The 22,877-nt window shown below is 41.6% G+C and overlaps 1 protein-coding gene across 1 annotated transcript; it reads right to left on the bottom strand.

Annotated features, from left to right (window-relative positions):
* Positions 1 to 10,060: 10,060 nt before the first annotated feature.
* On the bottom strand, positions 10,061 to 11,235 carry LOC109768375 (haloacid dehalogenase-like hydrolase domain-containing protein Sgpp). The gene is made up of 2 exons (XM_020327099.3): positions 11,050 to 11,235; positions 10,061 to 10,949 (listed from the first exon to the last, which is right to left on the bottom strand). The coding sequence occupies exons 1-2, from the start codon at positions 11,190 to 11,192 to the stop codon at positions 10,199 to 10,201; spliced, it is 894 nt and encodes a 297-aa protein (XP_020182688.1). The 5' UTR covers positions 11,193 to 11,235; the 3' UTR covers positions 10,061 to 10,198.
* Between the last annotated feature and the right edge of the window lie 11,642 nt (positions 11,236 to 22,877).

Raw genomic sequence — 22,877 nt, 5'->3', positions numbered from 1 at the left:
GACTTGGAGTGGACGCCAAGCAACCGACGAGGAAGCCACGAGGTAGGGGGCGCGCCTACCACCCCGGGCGCGCCCTCCACCCTCGTGGGCCCCTCGTGGCTCCACCGACCTACTTCTTCCTCCTATATATACCTACGTACTCCCAAACCATCAGAGACGGAGCCAAAACCCTATTTCCACCGCCGCAACCTTCTGTACCCGTGAGATCCCATCTTGGGGCCTTGTCCGGCGCTCCGCCGGAGGGGGCATTGGTCACAGAGGGCTTCTACATCAACACCATAGCCTCTCCGATGATGTGTGAGTAGTTTACCTCAGACATTTGGGTCCATAGTTATTGGCTAGATGGCTTCTTCTCTCTCTTTGGATCTCAATACAAAGTTCTCCTCGATTTTCTTGGAGATCTATTTGATGTAACTCTTCTTTTTGTGGTGTGTTTGTCGAGATCCGGTGAATTGTGGGTTTATGATCAAGATTATCTATGAACAATATTTGAATCTCCTCTGAATTCTTTTATGTATGATTGGTTATCTTTGCAAGTCTCTTCGAATTATCAGTTTGGTTTGGCCTACTAGATTGATATTTCTTGCAATGGGAGAAGTGCTTAGCTTTGGGTTCAATCTTGCGGTGTCCTTTCCCAATGACAACAGGGGTAGCAAGGCACGTATTGTATTGTTGCCATCGAGGATAAAAAGATGGGGTTTATATCATATTGCATGAGTTTATCCCTCTACATCATGTCATCTTTCTTAAAGCGTTACTCTGTTCTTATGAACTTAATACTCTAGATGCATGCTGGATAGCGGTCGATGTGTGGAGTAATAGTAGTAGATGCAGAATCGTTTCGGTCTACTTGTCACGGACGTGATGCCTATATACATGATCATACCTAGATATTCTCATAACTATGCTCAATTCTATCAATTGCTCGACAGTAATTCGTTTACCCACCGTAATACTTATGCTATCTTGGGAGAAGCCACTAGTGACCTATGGCCCCCGGGTCTATTTTCCATCATATTAATCTCCCGAAAACTAGCTATTTCTGGCGCCGTTTATTTTGCTTTCTTTACTTTTAGTCTTTATCATAAAAATACCAAAAATATTATCGTATCATCTCTATCAGATCTCACTCTCGTAAGTGACCGTGAAGGGATTGACAACCCCTTTATCGCGTTGGTTGCAAGGTTCTTATTTGTTTGTGTAGGTGCGTGGGACTCGAGCGTGGTCTCCTACTGGATTGATACCTTGGTTCTCAAATACTGAGGGAAATACTTACGCTACTTTACTGCATCACCCTTTCCTCTTCAAGGGAAAACCAACGCAGTGCTCAAGAGGTAGCAAGAAGGATTTCTGGCGCCGTTGCCGGGGAGTCTACGCAGAAGTCAAGACATACCAAGTAACCATCACAAACTCTTATCCCTCGCATTACATTATTTGCCATTTGCCTCTCATTTTCCTCTCCCCCACTTCACCCTTGCCGTTTTATTCACCCTCTTTTCCGTTCGCCTCTTTTTCGCTTGCTTCCTGTTTGCTCATGTGTTGGATTGCTTGCTTGTCACGATGGCTCAAGATAATACTAAATTGTGTGACTTTACCAATACCAACAACAATGATTTTATTAGCACTCCGATTGCTCCTCTTACCGATGCTGAATCTTGTGAAATTAATGCTGCCTTGCTGAATCTTGTTATGAAAGATCAATTCGCCGGCCTTCCTAGTGAAGATGCCGCTACCCATCTAAATAGCTTTGTTGATTTGTGTGATATGCAAAATAAGAAATATGTGGACAATGATATTGTTAAATTGAAGCTATTTCCTTTTTCTCTTACAGATCGTGCTAAAACTTGGTTTTCGTCTTCGCCTAAAAATAGTATTGATTCTTGGAATAAGTGCAAAGATGCTTTTATCTCTAAGTATTTTCCTCCCGCTAAAATCATCTCCCTTAGAAACAATATTATGAATTTTAAGCAACTTGATCATGAACATGTTGCACAAGCTCGGGAGAGGATGAAATTAATGATACGTAATTGCCCAACTCATGGTTTGAATTTATGGATGATTATACAAAAAATTTATACCGGATTGAATTTTGCTTCTAGAAATCTTTTAGATTCGGCCGCAGGAGGTACTTTTATGGAAATCACCTTAGGAGAAGCTACTAAACTCCTAGATAATATTATGGCTAATTATTCTCAATGGCACACCGAAAGATCTACTAGTAAAAAAGTGCATGCGATAGAAGAAATTATTGTTTTGAGTGGAAAGATGGATGAACTTATGAAATTGTTTGCTAATAAAAGTGTTTCTTCTTATCCTAATGATATGCCTTTTCTACCTTGATTGAGAATAATAATGAATCTATGGATGTGAATTTTGTTGGTAGGAATAATTTTGGTAACAATGCTTATAGAGGAAACTTTAATCCTAGGCCGTATCCTAGTAATTCCTCTAATAATTATGGTAATTCCTACAACAATTCTTATGGAAATTTTAATAAGATGCCCTCTGATTTTGAGACTAGTGTTAAATAATTTATGATTGCGCAAAAGAATTTCAATGCTTTGCTTGAAGAAAAATTGCCTAAGATTGATGAATTGGCTAGGAACGTGGATATAATTTCTCTTGATGTTGATTCTTTGAAGCTTAGATCTATTCCACCTAAGCATGATATCAATGAGTCTCTCAAAGCCATGAGAATTTCCATTGATGAGTGCAAAGAAAGAACCGCTAGTATGCGTGCTAAGAAAGATTGCTTTGTAAAAGCGTGTTCTTCTAGTTTCTATGAGAATAAAGATGAAGATCTAAAAGTTATTGATGTGTCTCCTATTAAATCTTTGTTTTGCAATATGAATCTTGATAATGATGGGACTGGAGATGAGTCAACTTTAGTTAGAAGGCGTCCCAAAAATTCGGAGTTTTTAGATCTTGATGCAAAATTTGGTAAAAGTGGGATTGAAGAGGTCAAAACTTTAGATATCAATGAACCCACTATCTTGGATTTCGAGGAATTTAATTATGATAATTGCTCTTTGATAGATTGTATTTCCTTGTTGCAATCCGTGCTAAATTCTCCTCATGCTTATAGTCAAAATAAAGCTTTTACCAAACATATCGTTGATGCTTTAATACAATCTTATGAAGAAAAACTTGAGTTGGAAGTTTCTATCCCTAGAAAACTTTATGATGAGTGGGAACCTACAATTAAAATTAAAATTAAAGATCATGAATGCTATGCTTCGTGTGATTTGGGTGCTAGTGTTTCCACGATTCCAAAAACTTTATGTGATTTGTTAGGTTTCCATGAATTTGATGATTGTTCTTTAAACTTGCACATTGCGGATTCCACCATTAAGAAACCTATGGGGAAAATTAATGATGTTCTTATTGTTGCAAATAGGAACTATGTGCCCGTAGATTTCATTGTTCTTGATATAGATTGCAATCCTTCATGTCCTATTATTCTTGGTAGACCTTTCCTTAGAACGATTGGTGCAAATATTGATATGAAGGAAGGAAATATTAGATTCCAATTTCCGTTAAGGAAAGGTATGGAACACTTTCCTAGAAATAAAATAAAATTACCTTATGAATATATTATGAGAGCCACTTATGGATTGCCTACCAAAGATGGCAATACCTAGATCTATCCTTGCTTTTATGCCTAGCTAGGGGCGTTAAACGATAGCGCTTGTTGGGAGGCAACCCAATTTTATTTTAGTTTTTTGCTTTTTGCTTCTATTTAGTAATAAATCTTTGATCTAGCTTGTGGTTAGATTTGTTTTTATGTTTTAATTAGTGTTTGTGCCAAGTTAAACCTATAGGATCTTTTTGGAGGATAGTTATTTGATCTTGCTGAAAATTCCAGAAACTTTCTGTTCACGAAAACAATTGTTTAAAATCACCAGAACGTGATAAAATACTGATTCCAAGTAGATCAATAAACAAATTGTCTAGGTCGTCCTATTTTGGTAGATTTTTCTGAGTTCCAGAAGTTTGTGTTAGTTACAGATTACTACAGACTGTTCTGTTTTTGACAGATTCTTTTTTTCGTGTGTTGTTTGCTTATTTTGGTGAATCTATGGCTAGTAAAATAGTGTATAAACCATAGAGAAGTTGTAATACAGTAAGTTTAACACCAATACAAATAAAGAATGAGTTCATTACAGTACCTTGAAGTGGTGTTTTGTTTTCTTTCGCTAACGGAGATCAAGAGATTTTCTGTTAAGTTTTGTGTTGTGAAGTTTTCAAGTTTTGGTTAAGGATTTGATGGATTATGGAACAAGGAGTGGCAAGATCCTAAGATTGGGGATGCCCAAGGCACCCCAAGGTAAATCTAAGGACACCAAAAAGCCAAAGCTTGGGGATGCCCCGGAAGGCATCCCCTCTTTCGTCTTCGTCCATCGGTAACTTGGAGCTATATTTTTATTCACCACATGATAAGTGTTTTGCTTGGAGCGTCTTGTATGATTTGATTCTTTCCTTTTAGTTTACCACAATCATCCTTGCTGTACACACCTTTTGAGAGAGACACACATGATTCGGAATTTATTAGAATACTCTATGTGCTTCACTTATATCTTTTGAGCTATATAGTTTTTGCTCTAGTGCTTCACTTATATCTTTTAGAGCACGGTGGTGGTTTTGTTTTATAGAAACTATTGTTCTCTCATGCTTCACTTATATCATTTTGAGAGTCCTACAAAAAATCATGGTAATTTGCTTAAATTGTGAAATTAGTCCTAACATGATAGGCATCCAAGATTAGTAAAAACTTTCTTATAAGTGCGTTGAATACTAAGAGAAGTTTGATGCTTGATGATTGTTTTGAGATATCGAGGTAGTGATATTAAAGTTGTGCTAGTTGAGTAGTTGTGAATTTGAGAAATACTTGTGTTGAAGTTTGCAAGTCCCGTAGCATGCACGTATGGTAAACGTCGTGCAACAAATTTGAAACATGAGGTGTTCTTTGATTGTGCTCCTTATGAGTGGCGGTCGGGGACGAGCGATGGTCTTTTCCTACCAATCTATCCCCCTAGGAGCATGCGCGTAGTGCTTGGTTTTTGATGACTTGTAGATTTTTGCAATAAGTATGTGAATTCTTTATGACTAATGTTGAGTCCATGGATTATACGCACTCTCACCCTTCCATCATTGCTAGCCTCTTCGGTACCGTGCATTGCCCTTTCTCACCTTGAGAGTTGGTGCAAACTTCGCCGGAGCATCCAAACCCCGTGATACGATACGCTCTATCACACATAAACCTCCTTATATCTTCCTCAAAACAGCCACCATACCTACCTATTATGGCATTTCCATAGCCATTCCGAGATATATTGCCATGCAACTTTCCACCGTTCCGTTTATCATGACACGTTTCATCATTGTCATATTGCCTTGCATGATCATGTAGTTGAAATCGTATTTGTGGCAAAGCCACCATGCATATTATTTCATACATGTCACTCTTGATTCATTGCCCATCCCGGTACACCTCCGGAGGCATTCATATAGAGTCATACTTTGTTCTAGTATCGAGTTGTAATCATTGAGTTGTGAATAAATAGAAGTGTGATGATCATCATTCATAGAGCATTGTCCCAAAAAAAGAGAAAGGCCAAATAAAAAAAGGCCCAAAAAAAGAAGAAAATAAAGAAGGGGCAATGCTACTATCCTTTTTTCCACACTTGTGCTTCAAAGTAGCACCATGATCTTTATGATAGAGAGTCTCTTGTTCTGTCACTTTCATATACTAGTGGGAATTTTTCATTATAGAACTTGGCTTGTATATTCCAACAATGGGCTTCCTCAAATGCCCTAGGTCTTCATGAGCAAGCAAGTTGGATGCACACCCACTTACTTTCTTTTGTTGAGCTTTCATACATTTATAGCTCTAGTGCATCCGTTGCATGGCAATCCCTACTCCTTGCATTGACATCAATCGATGGGCATCTCCCTAGCTCATTGATTAGCCGCGTCGATGTGATACTTTCTCCTTTTTTGTCTTCTCCACATAACCCCCATCATCATATTCTATTCCACCCATAGTGCTATATCCATGGCTCACGCTCATATATTGCGTGAAAGTTGAAAAAAGTTTGAGATTACTAAAGTATGAAACAATCCTTGGCTTGTCATCGGGGTTGTGCATGATGAGAGCATTCTCGTGTGAAGAAAATGGAGCATGACCAAACTATATGATTTTGTAGGGATGAACTTTCTTTGGCCATGTTATTTTGAGAAGACATAATTGCTTAGTTAGTATGCTTGAACTATTATTACTTTTATGTCAATATTAAACTTTTATCTTGAATCTTTCGGATCTGAATATTCATACCACAAATAAGAGAATTACATTGAAAATTATGCCAAGTAGCATTCCACATCAAATATTCTGTTTTTATCATTTACCTACTCGAGGACGAGCAGGAATTAAGCTTGGGGATGCTTGATACGTCTCCAACGTATCTATAATTTTTTATTGCTACATGCTATATTATATTCTATTTTGGATGTTTAATGGGCTTTATTATACACTTTTATATTATTTTGGGACTAACCTATTAACCGGAGGCCTAGCCCAAATTGTTGTTTTTTGCCTATTTTAGTGTTTCGCAGAAAAAGAATATCAAACGGAGTCCAAACGGAATGAAACCTTCGGGAACGTGATTTTCGGAACAAACGTGATCCAGAGGACTTGGAGTGGACGTCAAGCAACCGACGAGGAGGCCATGAGCCAGGGGGCGCGCCTACTCCCCCTGGGCCCGCCCTCCACCCTCGTGGGCCCCTCGTAGCTCCACCAACCTACTTCTTCGTCCTATATATTCTTATGAACTTAATACTCTAGATGCATGCTGGATAGCGGTCGATGTGTGGAGTAATAGTAGTAGATGCAGAATCGTTTCGGTCTACTTGTCACGGATGTGATGCCTATATACATGATCGTACCTAGTAATTCGTTTACCCACCGTAATACTTATGCTATCTTGAGAGAAGCCACTAGTGAAACCTATGGCCCCCGGGTCTATTTTCCATCATATTAATCTCCCGATAACTAGCTATTTCTGGCGCCTCCACAGGCCCCGCCCGCGCCCGTCGCCGCGCGCCTCCGCGAGCTCGCACGCCTCCGTCAGCTCGCCGCGCCGTCCCCAACACCCCTGCAGACACGAGCGCCCCGCACCGTCCGAGCTGCACAAGAGGATGAAAACCGAGAGGCCTGCCGCCGCCGACGGGAGGTGGAGTTCGGGGGCGGCTAGGGTAAGCGCCCGAGTCGGCCGCGGGTGGGCGACGCGGGGCTCAAGCGACGTACAAATCCTAGTGCCCAATGTCATAGTCATACCTCCGCAGCGCAACGGCGGCCATGGCAACGAACCGACACCAAGTTGTCTTTGCTGGGTTCATGTGCAGGTATGTGAAGACGCACAACCCAGCGGCTTTGGTGGTGGCGGCGACATGGGCGAACGCCTGCTCGTTGTACCGTTCCTCCGCGTTCTTGCCGCTGACCTCCACCCACTCCGTCCGCGCCGCGGCCCTGACCTGCTGCATCTGGAGCTCCGGGGAGCACCCCGCGTGGCGTGACTACTGGTCGTCCTTCATCTTCATGCATGTCAAGTTGAGCACGACGTACGTTGTGCCAGGCCAGCATCCGAGAGATGAGCTCGTACCCATCTTGATGCCGCGTGGAGCAGAGTCTAGGCGGCAGACGTCAGATGCCGCGTGATTTGGATGGGAATGTCAGCTCGTGGAGGACGACCTAGAGTAGAGATGCCGTGCGCGGTGCGCGACAAGGAAGACGACCTCCATGGGTTGGGAGAGGCAGGAAATAAGCGATCCAACCGGGGAAGAAATAAAAAGCCAGTCGTGAAGGCTAGGGTGTAGAATCCGGATTGAAAATGAACACCTTAGTAAAATTAGATTGGACGCCTAGATAAAACCTCGGATCGGAAAAAGAAAAGTAGATTTCTCATCTTATGCGGAGAAACAGACACCTTAGGATTGACCACATTCAAACTTGTGATTGTGTGAGCACTAAAGCCACCGTTGGATGGAAGGAGGATAAGCAGCAACACAGATTGGATGCCGTGGTCAAATAAATAACATGGACCTATGGGGGTCTTGAGTCACGGTTATTTGTTAGGGTATCTGCTATTTATTTCTCAAGTTACAACGCAGAAGCTCTTTTGTCAGTAAAAATAAAAATCGGAGCCTGCGAACGGTTCAGCTGGCTAACTTTGGATTGGTCTCCCAGCCTTCGCAGACCTCCGATCCTGTCCGTGGAACAAACTGTCCTGTCCGGGTTGGACATAGAACAACCATTGAATAAGTTTAGATACTAGCGCTAAGTGCATTCTCTCTAGATATATGTACGTGTAGAACCAACTTATATATAGATCAAATCAAAGAACTAAAAGGACCAGGACCGACACGTCCCAGTTGTCGTCAACTATGAGTCTCGCGTGTGGGAAAAGATCGATCTAACACTACACAGTCGGTCGCCAAGGTCGGCCATTGCCCACACTTCTTTGATAAAGGGTGAGCTCACGGAGAATGGCCACGTGGAGCTTGCCGCTGTGGGGTTTATCACGTTTGAAGAATCTTGATCAAGTGAACACCACGGACAACATTCGCAAAGGAAAGAGGAAGGATTGATGGCCGCACGGGTTGTGTGCCATGTTGAAATAGAGGATGTTGCACCTCGGGAGTCTTTAGTATATGAGATTTGTGAAACCACCAAGAAATGATTTTGAGAGGTGAATATTGTAAGAAATGCTTGATTTGTTTGTACAGAAATCTCAATTCGAACCACGGTTTAATTTCATTTCATTCTCTGGTTCGGAACTGAATTTGGAATCTGGATTCTGCACTACGTACTATGACAAGGAAAAGGAAATGGAATTCCAGCTACTCAATTCTCCATGGGAACGAAAACAACAGGCTCGACCAAGCGGCAGTCTGTTTAAATGCAGGCGTCGGAGTTGATTTCTTAGCCGTCGCACCTGTTTAATGCTAACAGACGGACGGACGAGCAGTCGGGTTCAATGGGGTAGAAAGCCGTCTCGTCGCCCTGTCTGATCACGTTGCTCCAGCATTGAACAGGCGGTGTGGGCGGCCCTCTCGGCCGGCATGCCCCTTCAATGCCGGCTCTAGTGACCGATTGCGTCCGCTCTTGGCCGGCACGATTAGGGGTCCGCATTGAATGGCAAAATACATCCGAACACCTTGGTCCAGACGTTTGTGGGCGTATCATGGGTCCGCATTGGAAAGGCCATGAGAAAGTATTTACAAACAAAAATCACAAAGAGAAACAAAAGGAGAGCAAAACAGACTACAAATGAAGTTGTATCCTGTCCTTGCAATCTTGTGGGTGTTTATTTGTTGCCCTATGAATAGCCAGTTTACATTAGAGCGAGTACATCCATTCATTGCCCTTCGTTGCAATCTTGTAGGTGAGCGAAGCATTTACCCTTCATCATGAAAATATCGTCGGAAAAACAAAAACATCTTTATCAATCAATAAAGGATTACAGTCTGTTAGTAACACTAAACTTTAAACTCTTCGGGAGAAACAACTCCGGAGCAGAATGCAACCAACATGCAGTGCTCACCTCAAATCTCCCACGGTTACGATGGGAATATGCAACCGTATTCGGCTCTCCATTAATCTTAGCGAACAAAACATCCGTGTCTGAATTTGATTTAAAAGATGGCAATCCTCTATGTCATCCTTCGTGAACAACTTTGAAGGAAATATGTTTGTAGTCACATTGCATGATGATAGGTTTGCCTCACCTCTGCAAAGCGACCGCACTACTGATGACAAGCCGGGAAGATAGACGCTCTCTCTATAAACTGTCAAAACGTCTTACATTTATGGACAGAGGGAATAGATATTTCTCCTGCCAGGCCAAGAAGATAGATGCTCTCTCCAATCAAAGATGGACCTCCCTCCATCTGGCTTTATAAGGCCTAATACATACCATTAGTATATATGAGATGTATGAAACCACCAAAGATTGATTGAATGAAAATTGTAAGAAATGCTTGATTTGGTTGTACGAAAATCTCAATTTGAACCACGGTTTACTTTCATTTCTTTCTCTGGTTCTGAACTGAATTTGGAATCTGGATTCTGCACTAGTACAACGACAAGGAAAAGGAAACGGGATTCCAGCTACTCAATTCTCCAACGGAAACAAGAGGCTCAGAGCTTGGCGTCCACCGCGCTCGGCTCTGAATCAATCTTGGGAGCTCCGGCAGCAGCCTCCAACGCGGCCCAGAGCTCGGCGTCGCGGTAGTCCCTGACGACCATGGACGCGCCGGCGGCGACGACCTTGGCCTCCCGGCTCTCGCTCGCGACAGCCACGACGGGCATCCCCGCGGCCACGCCGGCCTGCACGCCGACGACGGAGTCCTCGAACACCAGAGACCGCTCCGCCGACGCGCCGAGCAGGTCAAGCGCGCGGAGGTAGGGGTCGGGGCAGGGCTTGGAACGGCCCTCGCCGCAGTCCTCGCCGGCGACGACGAGCTGGAAGAAGTCGGCCAGGCCGAGGATCCCGATCATGAGCTCGGCGTTGGCGCGGGGCGCGTTGGTGACGGCGGCCCGCTTCAGCCCGCGCTCCCGCGCCCACCGGCACAGCTCCGCCAGCCCGGGCACCTCCCGGAGCCCCTCCCCGGCGTACCGCGCGAAGAGCGCCTCCTTCTCGGCGAAGAAGGCGTCGAGCCGGGCCTGCGGCCAGTCCGGGAAGAGGAAGCGGCCGATCTGCTCGTTGCTGCGGCCGGCCATGTGCGCCATGCCGAACTCCGGCGTGATGGGCGCCCCGCCGTTGTAGCCCAGGTTCTGGAGGAGCTCCGAGAAGGCGCGGTGGTGGAACGGGTCGGAGACGCACATGGTGCCGTCGATGTCGAACAGCAGCGCCTCCAGCGGCGCCGCCCGGGAGATCCCATTCCCACCGCTGCAGATTGCAGAACGCACACATGATTCAGATTTCAGAGTGAGAAAAACAGACGAGGAACTCAGAGATTACTGAGAACCAGAAAGAAAAGAAAAATCACATCTTTGGATCCATGGGGCTGCTGTGTTCTTGAGGATGCTCTGCTGATCTGCAGATTGGATGGATACCTTTGATGGCTATGATTATATTGACAATGAGAGAAAGTTGGTTGGTGAGGGTCTGAGCTGACCGGTCTCTGCTCATGAGGTTTGTTTATCGGTGCGGTTGGTGGCAGTCCATCATCATCATCATCTCACCAGTCCCAGCTTTTGACCTTTCAGAAAAGGAGCAGTTCACATTGCAACAACCAACGTTATGCTTTTTTTTCAGATTAAGAAAGATGAGTCTCAAAGTTTGATACAACTTACAGACAGAGATATCTCAAGGTTAAGAGGGTCGTGGTCATCAATAAGCCCAACAATTTTGGGATTTCCATTGGTGCCATCAACAACGCAACAATCTCGGGTCACCGAGACGGAAATTACTTATTTGGTTCTCTAACAGCAATCTTCACTCGTACTAGAAATCAAGAAAGAAAGAAAACAAAAGTACTAGATATCGCCCACTCTCGTCTGTCGACCTTCCCCATGTGTGCACCGACGCAAGCTTCACGCCTATCAGCAGGAGAAGCCGCATCACTCCTAGTCGTCACCACCATGATCTGTTGCCGCCGCCAAACCACGCGCTTGGCTTGGCACTCCGCGAGCATCACGCACTATCACCATCGTGTCGCACGAGGCATGCCCGCTGGCCATCGCCGGGGTCGCAGACCTGCACCATCATGCCATCATGCCACCGTGCCGTAGTGTTGCAAACGTGCCTTGGCCGCCCACTATGTTGACGGGAGATGCCCGTCACCCACTCTCGTCCACTGGCCTTCATCCTGTGTGCACTGTCGCGAGCTTCACATCTACCACCAGGAGTCGCCACACCGCTCCTAGTCGTCGCTACCATGCCCTGCTAGCAACCGCACCTCGAGCGCTCACGCGCCTTGGCCCGGCTGGCTAAGAGCATCACGTGCTACCACCATGAGCCGTAGTGTTCCGGTACGATAATGTATTAACTAACTTCTCAAAACTTACCGATACCGATATTATACTTCTTTTGAATAAAAAATAGTATAAGGCATAAAAAAATAAATGCATAATTCGAAACAAAAAAGCGGTTTTTTCAAATGTGAGAATGAGCAAACACATAACACCGCACATTTATTTTAATGGTGCCTACAACAGTTGTTACAACGATTGTGTTGGAAAACTAATTTGTGAAAATTTATGCAATAACCTCTTTTAACAGCAAGTAACCGAGCAGTAGTTCTGCATATAGGAATATACCTCATTTATGATTAGCTATAGTGATATATTATAATTAATAATAACTACAACATCTCTAAGTTCATTTGTTATCCATTTATACCAAATATTTTTAATTTAATCACAAACATTGATAATGTTGATATCAAAGTTTGGTGTGTGCAACTCAAACATCTATTAATCACAAACATTAAAATATTATGGTGGAATTGCAGTTTAATCTGAAAATGCATTACTTGTATAATAATTTTTAGTTTGGACATTTGGTTAAACTAGATTTCGTCTAAATCAAAATAATGCATTTCCATCAACAGAATTTGTGCTACTTACTTATTTTGTACTGTCTTCATATGTTATAGCTCCTATTTTAATATATTTAAATATCTTGGTAGCAATAGAGGCTTCTATGTTGCACACGGCTAAAGATATTCTTTTTCCAGAATATGCATGAGACTTTGGTTTTAAGCACCCCCCCCCAAGACACACACACACGCACATTCGGGAAATCCTATTAACATACCCACTTCTACTCGCCAATTTCCACAGTGCAAATTCTTTCTTTTGATCCAGCCAATAGACACCCATGACATCGTAGCAAACTTGTAAAAGAAAAACCACTTATTACACTCCAACAAGATGTATGTAATAGTTATGCACATAGGCCAATCGCATGATTGGCCTGTGACCGCCAAACCAACAACGAAGACTGGCCATGTGGTGTAAAGCTACGCGACCTATAGGGGAGTAGGATGTGATCAAGACTTCACATGAGAATAAGCATTGGAGCAATGTGTTATCCATAGATGTTGAGCCGATGCCGCATTAGCCTATCTACAGTCCATAGACGGTTTCTGAGCGGCAATGGTACACAGTTTTTTTTATAATTTTCACCGGAGATGGGGGCAGAAGTTCCCCCACCTAAATATTTTTCATAAAAAATGTGGGCAAGCCCCCTGGCAGCAGGATGCTTACACCATATTGGACACGCCGACAGTTAGAGAGAAAAGGGGTAGGGGACATTTAGACACATTTAAAAACATCATAATGGGAGAGATCTAAATAATGCTACATTTACGGGCAGATACTTACGAGATTGATGTTACAGGCTGAGTTGCCAAATTATAGTTGGGATTATGGAGGAGGTGGGATCCACTAGTGAAACTTAGGGTGGATTGGTTGGAAACTTGTGCGTAAGAAGAAGTCCGTAGAGGATTCCATAAGTGTACCATTGCTCAGGCTAGGCTGTAAGGGCAGACATTCGGGAAATCCTATTAACATACCCACTTCTACTCACCATTTTCCACAATGCAAATTCTTCCTTTTGATCCAGCCAATAGACACCCATGACATCGTAGCAAACTTGTAAAAGAAAAACCACTTATTACACTCCAACCAGATGTATGTAAGAGTTATGCACATAGGCCAATCGCATGATTGGCCTGTGACCGCCAATCCAACAACGAAGACTGGCCATGTGGTGTAAAGCGATGCGACCTATAGGGGAGTAGGATGTGATTCAAGACTTCACATGAGAATAAGCATTGGAGCAATGTATTATCCACAGATGTTGCAAGCCGATGCCACATTAGCCTATCTACAGTCCATAGACGGTTTCTGAGCGGCAATGGTACACAGTTTTTTTTAGAATTTTCACCGGAGATGGGGGCAGAAGTTCCCCCACCTAAATATTTTCATAAATAATGTGGGCAAGCCCCCTGGCAGCAGGATGCTTACACCATATTGGACACGCCGACAGTTAGAGAGAAAAGGGGTAGGGGACATTCAGACACATTTAAAAACATCATAATGGGAGAGAGCTAAATAATGCTACATTTACGGGCAGATACTTACGAGATTGATGTTACAAGCTGAGTTGCCAAATTATAGTTGGGATTATGGAGGAGGTGGGATCCACTAGTGAAACTTAGGGTGGATTTGTTGGAAACTTGTGCGTAAGAAGAAGTCCGTAGAGGATTCTGTAAGTGTACCATTGCTCAGGCTAGGCTGTAAGGGAAGACAACCAAGATTTGGTATCAGCTTGCATGTCCCGCTTCAGTCAACCACACGGAAGTGCAACATCGTGGTGACAACACTTGGGCATGAGCTGGAGGGAAGGTTTAAGACCACGGAACACCATGTCGTTTTGATGCTTTCACAAGTGCCAGCAACACACCAATTCTATTAGACTAATTGGATTGGGATTAGAGCCTGTCTAATTAGGAGTCTAGACATTAGACCAATGAGACTGGGTTGAGCATGGAACTACATGGGGGAGATCCGCTTAGGATTGTTATTTACATTTCCTCATATCTAGTTGGGGTTTCCTTTCAATCTCATAGTCTAGAATCAATACAGTTATAGTATAAAAACATAAAAACTATTATGAATATGGAAATATAATAATATATTTATTATTGCCTCTAGGGCGTATTTGCAATAAACTCCCACCTGCACTAGACTCAATAATCTAGTTACATAAGTTCTCTAACACCAATGTCATTCCGGTGTTTTTCATGCTTTGCTTGTGGTATAGACTTCATCAATGAATCTGTCACTTTCAGATCTGTATGTATCTAGCATTTCTTTGTGTCTCCATGCTCCACAAAATTTAAAAAATTATGTGGAATCAGCTTTATATATATTTGAACTCTTTGGAGGACCTTGGCTCCTTGTCTTGGCTTATGGTGCCACAATTCTCAATAGTGCTTCATTAGCTCCAGTGTAGTTGAAACCATACCAAGATTGCCGACGAACTTCTTTAGTTTAAACACACTCCATTTCCGCTTCCAACTCTATTTCCGCTTCCAAAGCCGTGATATACTTTAGCCTTTGTTGTAAACTCCACCATAGTATCTTGCTTGGAACAATTCCAACTTACTAAGCCATCGATTTGTGTCTTCACAAAACCCTTATTGAAATAAAAAACTGTCCGGATCAACAATGAAGATTGCATAAGTGTAACTCCTTACACTTAGAACGCATCATTGTAATAGTTTACAATAGCTCCTCACCATGTACATTATGAGAAACATGTCCTTAGTCCCTCTCAGGTCCTTAAGGATATATTTTACCGTTGTCCTATGACCAACACCTTGATCGTTTTGGTATTTTACTCATAACGCTTAGAGAATATGACATATCTTGTTGTTTATGGTTAACAGGAAACATCCAAATGCAAATGCATATGGAACTCCGTTCATGCGTCTTGCTCATTAGTATCTGAGGACACCAAGTCTTTCTTAAACCTTTTCCATGTGACCTCGGCAAGAACCCTTCTTGGCGTTTTCATACTAAACCCCTTTAGTATTCTTGTCAATATGCATCTTTCCCTAGGCCTATTAGCCATTACAATCTATCTCCATAGATTTTTATGCCCAATATGTATGCTACCTAGCCCAAGTCTTTCATCGAAAACTATTTTGCAATGAAGTCTTAATTCATGTCAAGAAATTTACATCATTTCCAATCAATAATATGTCATCCACATAAAGAATTAGAAATGTTTATTTGAGCCCCCACTTACTTTCTTGTAAATACAAGCATCTTTACCCTTCTTAAAGAAATTAAACTATTTTGACCATTTCATCATTATGAAGATTCCAACTCATTTATACTTGCTTTAGACTCTGTGAAGTTTGCATACCTTTTAGCATCCTTATGATCATAAAAACCTTGTCTTGTATCATATACACTTCCTTGATTAAACTTCCATTCAGGAAATTTGTTTTGACATCCACATGCCACATCTCCTAATTGAATGAGCATCAATTACTAGATTAGCCTGAAATGACTTAAGCATCGCTGATACGTCTCCAACGTATCTACTTTTCCAAACACTTTTGCCCTTGTTTTGGACTCTCACTTGCATGATTTGAAAGGAACTAACCCGGACTGACGTTGTTTTCAGCAGAATTGCCATGGTGTTATTTTTGTGCAGAAACAAAAGTTCTCGGAATGACCTGAAACTTCACGGAGATTATTTTTGGAAATAATAAAAATACTGGCGAAAGAATCAAGGCCAGGAGCCCACACCCTGTCCACGAGGGTGGGGGGCGCGCCTGCCCCCTGCCTCGTGGGCCCCTGGAGCTCCACCGACCTCAACTCCAACTCTATATATTCACGTTCGGGGAGAAAAAAATCAGAGAGAAAGATTCATCGCGTTTTACGATATGGAGCCGCCGCCAAGCCCTAATCTCTCTCGGGAGGGCTGATCTGGAGTCTGTTCGGGGCTCCGGAGAGGGGAATCCGTCGCCGTCGTCATCATCAACCATTGATACGTCTCCAACGTATCTATAATTTTTGATTGTTCCATGCTATTATATTATCTGTTTTGGATGTTTAATGGGCTTTACTATGCACTTTTCTATTATTTTTGGGACTAAGCTATTGACCCAGAGCACAGTGCCAGTTTCTGTTTTTCCTTTGTTTCAGTGTTTCGCAGAAAAGGAATATCAAACGGAGTCCAAACGGAATGAAACCTTCGGGAGCGTGATTTTTGGAACGAACGTGATCCAGGAGACTTGGAGTTGAAGTCAAGGAAGCTTCGAGGTGGCCACGAGGCAGGGAGGCGCGCCTGCCTCCCTAGGCGCGCCCCCACCCTCGTGGGCCCCTCGTGGCTCTCCTGACCGACTTCTTTCGCCTATATATGTCCATATACCCTAAAAACATCGGGGAACAGAATAGATCGGCAGTTCCGCTGCCACAAGCCTCTGTAGCCACCAAAAACCAATCGGGGCCCTGTTCCGGCACCCTGCCGGAGGGGGGATCCCTCACCGGTGGCCATCTTCATCATCCCGGCGATCTCCATGACGAGGAGGTGGTAGTTCACCCTCGGGGCTGAGGCTATGTACCAGTAGCTATGTGTTTGATCTCTCTCTCTCTCTCTCTCTCTCTCTCGTGTTCTTGATTTGGCACGATCTTGATGTATCACGAGCTTTGCTATTATAGTTGGATCTTATGATGTTTCTCCCCCTCTACTCTCTTGTAATGGATTGAGTTTTCCCTTTGAAGTTATCTTATCGGATTGAGTCTTTAAGGATTTGAGAACACTTGATGTATGTCTTGCATGTGCTTATCTGTGGTGACAATGAGATATTCACGTGATCTACTTGATGTATGTTTTGGTGATCAACTTGCGGGTTCAGTGACCTTGTGAACTTATGCATAGAGGTTGGCACATGTTTTCGTCTTGACTCTCCGGTAGAAACTTTGGGGCACTCTTTGAAGTACTTTGTGTGGGTTGAATAGATGAATCTGAGATTGTGTGATGCATATCGTATAATCATACCCACGGATACTTGAGGTGACATTGGAGTATCTAGGTGACATTAGGGTTTTGGTTGATTTGTGTCTTAAGGTGTTATTCTAGTACGAACTCTATGATAGATTGAACGGAAAGAATAGCTACATGTTATTTTACTACGGACTCTTGAATATATCGATCAGAAAGAATAACTTTGAGGTGGTTTCGTACCCTACAATAATCTCTTCGTTTGTTCTCCGCTATTAGTGACTTTGGAGTGACTCTTTGTTGCATGTTGAGGGATATTTATATGATACAATTATGTTATTATTGTTAAGAGAACTTGCACTAGTGAAAGTATGAACCCTAGGCCTTGTTTCCTAGCATTGCAATACCGTTTACGCTCACTTTTACCACTTGTTACCTTGCTGTTTTTATATTTTCAGATTTCAAAAACCTATACCTATCATCCATATTGCAGTTGTATCACCATCTCTTCGCCGAACTAGTGCACCTATACAATTTACCATTGTATTAGGTGTGTTGGGGACACAAGAGACTCTTTGTTATTTGGTTGCAGGGTTGTTTGAGAGAGACCATCTTCATCCTACGCCTCCCACGGATTGATAAACCTTAGGTCATCCACTTGAGGGAAATTTGCTACTGTCCTACAAACCTCTGCACTTGGAGGCCCAACAACGTCTACAAGAAGAAGGTTGTGTAGTAGACATCAAGCTCTTTTCTGGCGCCGTTGCCAGGGAGGTGAGTGCTTGAAGGTATATCTTTAGATCTTTTAATCGGATCTTTTAGTTTCTTGTTTTATCACTAGTTTAGTCTATAAAAGAAAACTAAAAAAATGGAATTGAGTTTGTCTCATACGCTTCATCTTTTTAATATCTTTCGTGAGAACGATGGAAAGGAAAATTGTGCTCAAGTGCTAGGAGAAGAAATCTATAAAATGTTTGGCACTAGATCTTTGAATGATGAGCATGATTGCAATGTTGTTAGTATGAACTCTTTGAATATCCATAGTACTAATGATGATTGCACTAGTCATGATGAAAATGTCTCTTATAAGCATGTCGATTTTTGTGGAGTGCATAGAGTTTGCAAGTACACACCAATTAGGGAAAATAGATTTTGCAAGAGGCATAAGTATTTGGAAACTAAATGGTTGCAAGAAAGGCTAGATGTTTGTGCTGAAAATTTAAACTTTCTTAGCCATACTTGTGAACTTTGCAATGAACGTGATCATTTCAATAACCAATGCAAATTGTTTCATGATCGTATCGTGTCCAAAAATTGTGATGACTTGATTTCCCTCGCACATCATAATGAACTTAGTTTGCTCTTGGGTTATGAACAAATGAAACGTATAACTAAGGTTATTCCAGAATTTGCCCTTGATAGAGTTCTTGATTTTGATCTAGAGGAAATTTATATGTATTGTGCGGTGAATTGCATTGAAAATCCTTATATTTCCAATTACATAAAGAAAAGAAAATAAATATAGGATGAAGAGAATACTAGTGAAAGGGAAGAGGCTTCCCAATATCCTCCTATTATTTCTTATGATGAATCAGGTAACGAGGAGGAGCCTTCTATCCAACCAATCTCATCAATAAGGAGCTCAAAAAAGAGGGTTAAACCCAAACATGAGGTGAAAAAGAAAAAGAAAAGACGGAGGAGGAAAGGTAGAAAGGTATCCCTCCCAAATGATGTTGCTCCTATTACTCATTGTGATGATGATAATTGCTATACTATTGGTGCTATCCATACTATTAATGATGAGAGTGATTATGCTTATGATATGAAAATGCCCAAGCTTGGGGATGCTATGTTTGATGAGAATGACATGTTTGAGAATATATTTGCTGAAATTAATGTTTTTCCCAAGCTTGGGGATGCTATGTTTAATGAAGATGGTATTTTTAGCCTCCCAAGTTTTGATATGCAAATTTGTTATGATGATAGCATGCCTCCTACTTATGATGATTATATTGATGAAAGTGGGTTTGGAAGAGTGTCAACTTTAGGAAGTAGTAATCCCACTATTTTGGAGGGTGTTGAATCTTATTGTGATAATTATAAAAGTGTATTTGGAGAGGTCATGACTTTATTTAGTGATGAATCCACTATTTCGGAAGAGGTTTCAATTGATTATGATGAGAACAAAGTTGCTACTTATGATGATTATTGTGATGAAACTTATGCTATAAAAAGTAGTGATGATTATATTTATAAAACTTTTCAAGATTATGATTACCCTTTTTCTGAACATTACTCCTTTAATGTGGAAACAATTTATAGTATTCGATTTTCTTATGATACTCCCACTATTCCGAATGAGAACAAAATTGCTTATGTGGAGAGTAATAAAATTTCTATGCTTGTAGATCATGAAAAGAATGCTTTAGGTGCTGGTTATATTGTTGAATTCATTCATGATGCTACTGAAAATTATTATGAGGGAGGAATATATGCTTGTAGGAATTGCAATAATATCAAGTTTCCTCTCTACGTGTTAAAAGTTTTGAAGTTATGCTTGTTTTGCCTTCCTATGCTAGTTGATTATTGTTCCCATAAGTTGTTTGCTCACAAAATCCCTATGCATAGGAAGTGGGTTAGACTTAAATGTGCTTGCCATGTGTTTCATGATGCTCTCTTTATGTTTCAATTCTTATCTTTTATGTGAGCATCATTGAAATCATCATGCCTAGCTAGGGGCGTTAAACGTTAGCGCTTGATGGGAGGCAACCCAATTTTAATTTTGTTCTTTGCCTTTTGCTCCAGTTTAGTAATAAATAATCTATCTAGCCTCTGGTTAGATGTGGTTTTATGTTATAATTAGTGCTTGTGCCAAGTAAAACCTATAGGATCTTCTTGGATGATAATTATTTGATCTTGCTGAAAAAGACAGAAACTTTCGGCTCACGAAAACAATTGTTAAAATTCACCAGAAAGTGATAAAATACTGATTCCAATTGAAGTAGATCAATAATCAAATTTTTCTATGTCTTCCTATTTTGGCAGATTTTTTTGAGTTCGAGAAGTTTGCGTTAGTTACAGATTACTACAGACTGTTCTGTTTTTGACAGATTCTGTTTTCCGTGTGTTCTTTGCTTATTTTGATGAATCTATGGCTAGTAAAACAGTTTATAAACCATAGAGAAGTTGGAATACAGTAGATTTAACATCAATACAAATAAATAATGAGTTCATTACAGTACGTTGAAGTGGTGTTTTGTTTTCTTTCGCTAACGGAGCTCACGAGATTTTCTGTTAAGTTTTGTGTTGTGAAGTTTTCAAGTTTTGGGCTAAGATTCGATCGACTATGGAATAAGTAGTGGCAAGAGCCTAAGCTTGGGGATGCCCAAGGCACCCAAGGTAATATCCAAGGACAACCAAGAGACTAAGCTTGGGGATGCCCCGGATGGCATCCCCTCTTTCGTCTTCGTTCATCGGTAACTTTACTTGGAGCTATATTTTTATTCACCACATGATATGTGTTTTGCTTGGAGCATCATTTTATTTTATTTTGTTTTGCTTGCTGTTTGAATAAAATACCAAGATCTGAAATTCTTAAATGTTAGAGAGTCTTCACATAGTTGCATAATTATTACACTACTCATTGATCTTCACTTATATCTTTCGGAGTAGTTTGTCGTTTGCTCTAGTGCTTCACTTATATCCTTTTAGAGCACGGCAGTGGCTTTATTTTGAAGAAATATATGAACTCTCATGCTTCACTTATATTATTTTGTGAGTCTTTAGAACAGCATGGTAATTTGCTTTGGTTATGAATTTGGTCCTAATATGATGGGCATCCAAGATGGGTATAATAAAAACTTTCATATAAAGTGCATTGAATACTATGAGAAGTTTGATACTCGATGATTGTTTTGAGATATGAAGATGGTGATATTAGAGTCATGCTAGTGGAGTAGTTGTGAATTTGAGAAATACTTGTGTTATAGTTTGTGATTCCCGTAGCATGCACGTATGGTGAACCGTTATGTGATGAAGTCGGAGCATGATTTATTTATTGATTGTCTTCCTTATGAGTGGCGGTCGGGGACGAGCGATGGTCTTTTCCTACCAATCTATCCCCCTAGGAGCATGCGCGTAGTACTTCGTTTCGATAACTAATAGATTTTTGCAATAAGTATGTGAGTTCTTTATGACTAATGTTGAGTCCATGGATTATACATACTCTCATCCTTCCATCATTGCTAGCCTCTCTAATACCGTGCATCTTTCGCCGGTATCATACACCCACCATATACCTTCCTCAAAATAGCCACCATACCTACCTATCATGGCATTTTCATAGCCATTCCGAGATATATAGCCATGCAACTTACCACCGTTCCGTTTACTATGACACGCTCCATCATTGTCATATAGCTTTGCATGATCATGTAGTTGACATCGTATTTGTGGCAAAGCCACCGTTCATAATTCTTTCATACATGTCACTCATGAGTCATTGCACATCCCGGTACACCGCCGGAGGCATTCATATAGAGTCATATCTTGTTCCAAGTATTGAGTTGTAATTCTTGAGTTGTAAGTAAATAAAAGTGTGATGATCATCATTATTAGAGCATTGTCCCAGTGAGGAAAGGATGATGGAGACTATGATTCCCCCACAAGTCGGGATGAGACTCCGGACGAAAAATAAATAAAAAAGAGAAAAAAGAGGCCAAAAAAAGAGAAGGCCAAAAAATACAAAACAAAACAAAAAAAGAGAGAAAAAGAGAGAAGGGGCAATGCTACTATCCTTTTACCACACTTGTGCTTCAAAGTAGCACCATGATCTTCATGATAGAGAATCTCCTATGTTGTCACTTCCATATACTAGTGGGAATTTTTTATATAGAACTTGGCTTGTATATCCCAATGATGAGCTTCCTCAAAATGCCCTAGGTCTTCGTGAGCAAGCGAGTTGGATGCACACCCACTTAGTTTCTTTTGTTGAGCTTTCATACACTTATAGCTCTAGTGCATCCGTTGCATGGCAATCCCTACTCACTCACATTGATATCTATTGATGGGCATCTCCATAGCCCGTTGATACGCCTAGTTGATGTGAGACTATCTTCTCCTCTTTGTCTTCTCCACAACCACCATTCTATTCCACCTATAGTGCTATGTCCATGGCTCACGCTCATATATTGCGTGAAGATTGAAAAAGTTTGAGAACATCAAAAGTATGAAACAATTGCTTGGCTTGTCATCGGGGTTGTGCATGATTTAAATATTTTGTGTGATGAAGATAGAGCACAGCCAGACTATATGATTTTTCGTGAGCATGTAGCCGGCATGGGATTA

The sequence above is a fragment of the Aegilops tauschii genome, chromosome 7 (assembly GCF_002575655.3).
Source record: "Aegilops tauschii subsp. strangulata cultivar AL8/78 chromosome 7, Aet v6.0, whole genome shotgun sequence".
NCBI lineage: Eukaryota > Viridiplantae > Streptophyta > Magnoliopsida > Poales > Poaceae > Aegilops > Aegilops tauschii.
This window is presented reverse-complemented; position numbering and strand designations above follow the sequence as displayed.